Raw genomic sequence first — 8,760 nt, 5'->3', positions numbered from 1 at the left:
CTTTGGAGATCTTCTACATAATACATTAAGTTTCCACTTTGAAATGAAAAGAAAAAAAAACAACAGAAAACCCAAAGACCCCCCTTCCTCATTTCCTTTCAAATTAAAAAGAATTATGCAAGATCTATTACAGAAACATACATTTGCAGTGACAGTTCCTACAGAAGGGTCAAAAGGAGAGAGATATAGAAATAACTTAAAGGGAACGTTGCAAAAGCAACACCATATCCCTGCTATGCCGTAAGGGTTCCATTTCTCTCTCACTCCCTCTCTAATTTAAAAAGTGGAAATGTTGGGAATGCGACAGATGACATCAGCACTGAGTTCAGACTGAATCAAATGTGATGCTGAGCTCATTTAAAAATTTTATCTCCCACCTCCCCCCTCACAGCTGACTGATTGCAGTTTGTTTTTCCAGAACTTCGAGGTAGTCTGGTTCTGTTTGTAGCTTTCCTTGGAGTAAAGGGTGCTCGGGTTTAGACTGTTCTGCAAAATATTTCCTGGGAGTTCCATATAAAACAGTTTTATTTATCCTGTCCTGGTTTTGGCGTCTTGATTCGTATGAAGGGGCAAACTGCCTTTTGGGTAAGGTGCAAAAGTTATAATGAACTAATCCTCCGGCGGGGAGTTCCTTGACCCTTTCTGCAATATTTTGATACAGAAGCTCTGGTTCCCTTGGCGAGGATTGCTTTTCCAGTAATTCAGCTGCACTGATTGTAAATGCAAGACTGGTGGGGTCTTCCTTTTTGTGGTCAAGATTGCTATAGCTAAACTCATGGAGATTCCTGTAATAGGCAACTGGATCCCCTTCCTTTTGCATGTAGATCGGGTTTTGGCACATCTGTCCAACAGGAGGGGGAATGTAGTTATAAACATGTCCTTCAGTTTTATCGTGGGTCTCAGTGTTGTAAGACCCATACTGGAGCTGAAATGAACTTATATCTAAGTTGTTTGCGCTGCTGGGCATGCTTTGCACTCCCTTCCGGCGCTTAAGGACAAAGACAAATAGGCCTGCCCCAAAACAGACTGACAAAATAAACACAACCAGCAAGCCTAAAATTAAGACAGACAGCGGAACTTCAGTGTGTATTTCTGGATAGGAGCTGGGCGAGACACCAAGGAGATGGGGTGTATCTGTGTTCTGATTCATGGAGAGGAGAGAAGAATCTGACAAGTTGGGGTTCTCTGGGCAGATGGCTTCTTTGCTCAGGAATTTCAGATGCTCTCCAGAGTGCTTGGCAGGAGACTCGCATATGACTTCATTGATAACTACGGGGGGATTTGACTGCTGGTTGTTCTGGTTAGTGACTTGCTCTATCCAGTTCCTCAGCCCCAGGATGTCACATGTGCAGTCCCAAGGGTTCTCCTGGAGGTCTATCTGAATGAGAGCCGAGAGCTGGTCCAAGACTCCTCTCACGGGCAGGTGTGAGAAATGGTTGTTTCTAAGGTTGAGTCTGGTGAGGGAAGTGCCGCCGAAGACGTTGTCAGGCAAGGATCTGAGCAGGTTGTTATTGAGAAATAATAGATGAAGATTACTCAGAGCATCAAAGGTGCGTGGCAGGATCTCCTTAATGACATTGTACTCTAGGTAGAGATATTGCAGGCTGTGCAGCCCAGCAAACATAGATGGGTACAGAATCTCAAGGTAGTTGCCATTAAGATAAAGTCTACGTAAACTTGTGAGGTTTGTAAAGGCACCTTCTTGTATCACTGCAATTCTGTTATTTCCTAGGTGTAACAAATCCAGAGAGCTGTACTCTACGAGATCGGTTCTATAAATGACTTGAAGATAGTTACTGGTAAGGTAAAGTTTCTTTGGACTGGTCGGCCTAGGGTGGAGATCGGAGATGTTACTTATCTTTTTCTCTTGGCAGTTCACATTCAAGCCGTTGTCTGAGCTCTGTGAAGTACAGATGCAGCCAGCTGGGCAGGTGATGGGCACAGGAGATTTTGTCTGGTAAACCATGATAGGTCCGAATATTTGTCTGTCTTTTGACACAGTGACACGGGGTGTGGGGCGGTTCCTGGTTTTGGGTGGCCGGCTGGCTTTTGGAGCTCTGGTGGGGTTGATGGCAGAGTTGGCTGTGGGTGACAGCCTTGAGATGTGTGGGTCTGTGAGCACTGGGTGTTTTTCCCTCTGGTTTGAATCACTGGAGCTTTTCCTAGGGCAGAGATCTTGCCTGGTGAGCTGGGTCACATCTTTCCCATGAAGCCTGAAGGGGGTTTCGCAGACTATCTCGCCCACAAACACGGTGATGGTGTCTAGCCAGGCCTTGAGTGGCAGCAAGTCGCAGGTGCAGTTCCAAGGATTTTCCTCCAGCTGGATTTCCATGATGCCTCCAATGTGCTCCAGCACACCAGCAAAAGGCATCATCTTCAGACGGTTGCCCCGTAGGTCCAGGTGAGTGAGGAGCACGAAGCGGAAGACATTGCTGGGCAGGGACAGCAGGAGGTTGTCATTGAGAATCAGCACCTTGAGCTTGTTTAGCTTGCTGAAGGCCCCTGCCTCGATGGCACTGATGTAATTGTAATCGGCCTGCAGGTACTCCAGACTCTCCAAGCCCAGGAACGTGTCCTCCTTCAGCACTTCCAGCTTGTTGTTATTGAGGTGCAGCCTCTTGAGGGTGCGGAGGCCGCTGAAGGCCCCTGTGCGGATCTCCTGCATGTCGTTGTTGCCCAAGTGGAGGGTCACAGCATTGGAGTAGTTGACGAACTCATTGGGGAACAGGCGGGTCAGCGCGTTCCCATTGAGGAACAGCTGGTAGATCTTGGATGGTGGTGGCAGGAGGAGGCTGACGGTTGTAAATCCTTTGTTTTCACAATTAATGTTCAGCACGTTTTCCTTCTCCTCACAAGGGCAGCGGCTCTTGCTGCAAATGTCTTTGGCAGGTTTGCGACTCTCTGTCCGCGAGATCCCAGCCACTGTTAACAAACTGAGCAACCAAACACCCTTCAGCATCTTTATGCGCCGTCGATCCCCGCTTCAGTACCTACAGTCAAACCTTTTGAGACAGGTAAGGAGAGAAAGAATTCCCCAGTGAAAACGGCCAGGAGCAGAGGCTGCAAGGGGAGGCAAAGCAGGTTGCAAGCTTGGGGGGCAGGGGGGTGGCAAGGCAGCCACTTGTAAAACTCCTCTTAAATCCCCCCCTCCTCCGCCCCTCCTGTCCCTCTCGGAAAACGCCTGCGGAGCTGCTGTAGGGGGAAGCCCCGTCGAGGAGCTCTCAGAAAACCGGGGCTCCCAGCGCCGCCTCCCGCCCGACCCCTCGGCGGCCGCCGGCAGAGCGGCTCCCTCCCCTCCCGGCGCGGGGCAGCCCCCGCTCCCGGCTCCCGCTCACCGTCAGCAACCGGGTGTTGCACAATAAATGATGGCAAACCCTCCCTGCCCGCCTCCCGGCAGCAGGGCGCCTCCGAACCGCGCTCCCCGTTCCCCCCGCACTCCTCGGCTCGTACCTGCTCTCGGGGCGCCCGAGGGGGCAGCAGGGGCAGGGGCCGCCGCCGAGCGCCGCCGCCGCGCCCCGGGAGCCAGGCGCCCGGCGGCGAGAGGCATCGCCCGCCTCACGCCTCAGGAGTAGCCCGGCGAGGAGCCGCCGTCCCGTCCCGTCCCGTCCCGTCCCGTCCCGTCCCGTCCCGGCCGCGGCTCGGCGGGGAAGTTGGGCCGGGCGGGGGGCGAGGAGCGGCGGCGGCTGCGCCGCTGCGGGAGCGCGGGCGGCTCTGCGCGGGGCGCGGCGCGGAGCGGGGCTTTTGCCGGCTGCCCCGCACGGAGCCGCGCTGACGTCACGCCGGGGGCGGGGGGGACACGTTTTTCCCAGCCCCCCCGTCCCCTCTGTCCCCCCCCCCCTCCTCCGTCCCCCCACCTCCCGGTGGCTCTCGCAGCCGGCTCCGCGCCCGGCTCGGCTGCTCATCGCCGGAGCGGCTCTGACAGCACCTGCGGCCGCGCCGCGCCCAGGACAGCGCGGGGACCCGGAGCCGGGGAGTGGAACAAGGTAACAAGCGGATTTACCTGGGTCCGGAGGATTTTCTGTCCCCGAGTCCCTAAATCCGTGCCCTCAAAATCGAGAGCAAGTCAAGCAGCTTCTTCGGCAGAAGCCAGCCGACAAGCGCGCACACACGCCACACACACACACACCACACACACACCACACACACACCACACACACCACACACACACACACACGCACCGCACACGCACAATCTGGCTCTCGGAGCAGGGGTGCTGCAAAACCCGGATCTGGCATCAACATCTATCCCCCATGCCGGCTGCAGCAACTCCTTTCCCCAAATTGTCGTGCCGAGCTCTCTCCGGCGCGTTGGCGTTTTCTACACGTTCAGGGAAGTTCATCCCCTTCCACCAAACTGGGCTGGCAGGTAATGGCAGTCGTGTGCCTGCATCCCTGCACGCTCCGGAAACCTCACCCGAGTGCCGAGCAGCTAAAACTCCATCTAACGCCATCGTTCACACTGGCTAGACTGGTCCCGCTGCCAAATTGCGGTGTTGTGGTGTAGCATTTGGCAGCATTTAGAAAGAGAAAGATGTTGGATGAGGGTTATTGTGACCTCGCTTAAGCACCACGCACTGGGCACAGGTCTGTTTGGTGGGAAAGGATCGCTGCTCTTGATCTCTATCTGGAAGGTAAAACTTTGAGTTCACAGTGGGAAAATAAAAAGACACTTCACAATGAATTTTTAAAGTGCTAGTATGGCAGGGTGCATTATTACCGGATTTTTATCGGGAACTATACAAGCTTCACTTAGGCTTTAGAACATAGAGGTTTGCTGCCAAAAGAGTGCTGGACTTGGTGAAAGTGGTACTGTCATCATGTGTTATTCTTTAGCCATTAGGTATCAGAGCCCCATTTTAGGAGCAGCAGAAATGGATTTTCTGTTCTTACAGGGTTTTGAGATGGGAAAAGGTAGCATCCTACAGCAGCCAGCACAGATGCCTTTGCAGTGCTGCTGGGCAGGAAATAGTGCTGGAGTTTGCATTCGGGATTGGAGAAGCTGCAACTTCCCTACCTAAAATTTGGAGAGGTTGTAGAAAAAGCAGGAGCTTCCCACACTGGAGCATGCTTTTCGTGTGGTGCTGCACGAACTTCAGCAAGATTTGGATTCTGAAATGCACTCAGAGCTGCTCCATTTCTAACTCTCTTTATCCAGCTGAATTCAGGAGCAAAAATTGCTAAGATCAGGAAAGATATATGTAGCAGATCTGGGGTTTTACACACAAGTACACCAACAGACAGATTATTTTTTGTGAGATTTTCTGCTTGTTTTCTGCTTTAAACATTAGAATATGGTGATTGGGGAGCAAAACTGGACTAGCTACAGAACATAGCAAATCTTATTTTCAGGCCTTTCTAAGACAGTCTAGGGGCATGAGCCTAAAAAGAGAAGTTAAAAGTAGACCCGGGTTGATTCTTTGTTTTGCTTTTCTGAAGGGAGCGTGTTCATACCCACACCTGCCCACACTGACACACACACGCAGGGGCACACACACGTTCCTGTAACCTACCTCCAGCGTGTCTCACCTGAGCAGCCCGGCACAGTGGTGCCAGCACTCACAGGGCTGGCCCCAACACACAGCAAAAGCTGAAGGCAGAAATAAGTCCATTGCATTTTTCTCTCATCTCACAGCGTACATTTGTTTTGTGTCCGTGAGCTTCAGTGATGGTTTGGTTTCTGGTGAGCAAGGATCATGTCCTGGAATTGGCTCATGGGGCAGCGTGCACTGTCCCACTTGCCTGTGTTTACTAGTATGTAGGAAATGTGTTTGTGGTAACTGCTGATGCTGCCTGGGAAGGGAAAGTGTACGCATGGCATGCCTCAGCAGTAATTACCAGATTCATGTGGGATGGAAGGAACAGCATGTTAGGGGATTGCAACAGTAATACGACACAGAGATGATACTGATTCTATTACACTGCAAATGCATGCATATAATAACCACTGCTGTAGGAGGAGGAACAAGGATTTAAAAAAAAAAATAGCTACAGCTTTTTATTTAGGAACAAAGTCATGATTTCTCAGCATGCCCGAAGTGTTTTTTAATCCCTTCAATTAAAAACACAGAGTATAAAAGATCAGCTTTTTTTCCGCACCTGTTTTTATTTTGTGTGTTGAATGCGGGAACATTTTCGGGCTGTGACTATCTGGGAGCCTCCAGGAATGGAAGGCCAGGAGGCAGGTTGACACAGCAGCCTACGAGGGTTTGGGAAAACTCATTGCTACGCTTGATTTGTAAGCATTGTGAAGGTTTCTTTTTTTTTCCCAAATATTTTGCTGTGTTCCCTCATCCTCCTTTTTGGAGCAAAGTTACGAAGACTGAGTACAGATTCATAAACTTAATCTAAACATAGATTATAAGGCTTAATGGAACCATTGTGGCTTTTGGATCTTGCATAACCTAGGCCATCAGCTAAATTGGAATTAATTCCTGCTTAAACTAGATCATACTTCCTAAGAAAAAGAAAAACAAAAAACCGAAAACCCAATAACATATCCAGATGTATTTTAGCAATTGCCTATGATGAAAATCTGCCATAATGTTTGATAAATTGTTCCACTAGCTTTCATCTCCCACAGGTAAAAAAATGTGCTTTCTCTACAACTCTGCATCTGGCTACCTTCAGTTTGAAATTTTTATCCTTGTAATATCCTTGTCTGCTGGCTTAAGTGCCCTTAATTATCCCATACCTGTTTCCCATGGGGACACTCCCAGACTGCTGCAGAGCAAGTATGAACTAAATACTTGCCTGATACCAGCCTTACCCAACTTCAAATAGTCTGTGTTAGTCCTATGCTGGTACATAAACCAGAGCAGCTCTTGGCTCCTGCATGGTCCTAAAGCCACCACTTTATCTATCTGCTGGCAGGAAAAAATAAAAGTCAGACCATGGCATGAAGCATAAGCACATAAAATTTGGCACAGATCATTACCCCTCCTGCCTAGTGCACATCATGCTGTTGTCCTTCTGCGACAGTAAATATCAAGGAGCAGAGTAAGTCTGGAAACGTGGAGATCATTTTCTCTCTCCACCTTGTATCTGCAGATGGATGCTGAACACTACTTATGCATCTTTACTTATCAGTTTATTGGTTTCTGTTTCTCTGTATGTAAATGAAGAAGGAACAAACATATCCACTAAGTCTCATGGAATAAAGAAAGGAATGCAGCAAGAAACTAAGCAAAAATATCTGTGAATTGGATGGAGGGCAAGATTCAAGTTTTATTGATAATTAGAAACTATCAAGGTTGGCTGGGTGCTGGTGGTGGGTAAGGAGGGATTTATTCGTGTAGTATAAATAGATGCCAATATTGATTTTTGTGAACAAAACACGATGACTGATGTGGTGAAACAATAGGAATTTGTAAACGTAGCTATTTAGTGATCTCATGTGTTCCTCATCCTGGGATCCTGAACTGCATAATGTGAGACACATACTCCGTGTCAGTTTTTGGGGCTCTGAGATAATTATCATTACTATTCAACAAGTACCCTATATTCTTGCTTTCCAAAGGAATATTTCTCTGTATGCCCGTGTGTGTATGTGTGCCTATTTGTAGCCAGAGACATTCTCCCTCCGTGAGTATGTACATTTTTGGAATCTTTCCTGTACTGTAAGAGGGATATTTTTGTGCCTCACTTAAAAGTAATTATTAAGGAAATAAACAGTTTCCAGATTTAGCAGTGAGCAGTATGCAAAATAATTGTTACTTGTAATCCAAGGTTTTATCTCATCCAGCAGCACTGGGAAGTATGCTGTAAAGGAGACAGTGAAAGAGGAGGCTCTGGCTTTCATTCTCTTTCTTTGGGCAAGGGATGGGCAAGGGATGAGTGAAGGAGGGTGAGCATGAAAGACAGGGAAGAAGGAACTGGCAAGCTCTGCGATGGCCCTGGCGTCCATCCCCGCTCACCCGTGCTGCCCAGCAACAGCGAGCTGGTGCGATGCATGCCCAAGAGAGGCAGAGGAGAGATGTTTGTGACAAAGTCTCCATGGAATGAGAGGTGGTGGATGTGCCAGTCTGTGGGCAAAGGGGCCCTGAGTGACAGTGGCTTCTGAATGTGTGGTATCTACTGAGCTGCTGTTTGCTGGCAGCCAGTAATGGCCTTTGCTGTTACCTGTAATGAATTTCCTTGGTTTCCAGATGCATTTTTTAGCTCCATTTCCCCCAACCATTCAAGCATCTGAAGAGCCATGGGCTGCTTCAGAATATTGTTTACTGACACTTCGTGACTACCTACTGTATACATAAAAGACTTTAATGAGCTATGACTTAAAATCAACATGCTTTGTAATTCTTCCCTCAGCTGCTGCTTCCTGCAAGGACGCAGATCCTGGCCAAGGGTGCACATTGCTGAGACCCATTATCTAATTTCAAGATAATTTTTTTGCAAAGAGACTTCCCCATGATTTCTTTCAGTATATCTGGGGCAATGTGTTTTGTAACAGCACAGCATGATTTTGCACTGGTGGTGCAAAACACAGCAGTAAAACTACAATTTTCTGAATTTTTTGTATCATTAATGTGGAATCCTAACTTTCTTAAAAATAAGTAGTGAATTTGTGAGTTATAATACCAGTAATATTGGAGTCAGCAGGAAATGTGATATAGAAGATGTCTGTCAGAAAGCATCCCAGGCAGCAGGTGCACTGGGGATAATGACCGACTTCCCACTAAGTAATTAACAATGCACTTTATTTTAGCTTTAGCCCAAGTTTTTTTTCTTCTTTGCATGGAAAAAAATGCCTCCCCTCCTTTCA

The 8,760-nt window shown here is 48.6% G+C and overlaps 1 protein-coding gene across 1 annotated transcript; it reads right to left on the bottom strand.

The window, feature by feature from the left end:
- Window positions 1-385: 385 nt before the first annotated feature.
- Window positions 386-2,959, bottom strand: SLITRK2 (SLIT and NTRK like family member 2). The gene has a single exon (XM_074147457.1). The coding sequence runs from the start codon at window positions 2,957-2,959 to the stop codon at window positions 386-388; it is 2,574 nt and encodes an 857-aa protein (XP_074003558.1).
- Window positions 2,960-8,760: the final 5,801 nt, after the last annotated feature.

This window comes from Numenius arquata, chromosome 5 (genome assembly GCF_964106895.1).
Source record: "Numenius arquata chromosome 5, bNumArq3.hap1.1, whole genome shotgun sequence".
Lineage (NCBI taxonomy): Eukaryota > Metazoa > Chordata > Aves > Charadriiformes > Scolopacidae > Numenius > Numenius arquata.
Note: the sequence above shows the minus strand (reverse complement) of the source record. Positions and strands in the feature narration are given on the sequence as shown.

Bases quoted from the DNA above. Each gene is read 5' to 3' on its own strand.
- SLITRK2 (XM_074147457.1), bottom strand. From the start codon at position 2,959: ATGCTGAAGGGTGTTTGGTTGCTCAGTTTGTTAACAGTGGCTGGGATC.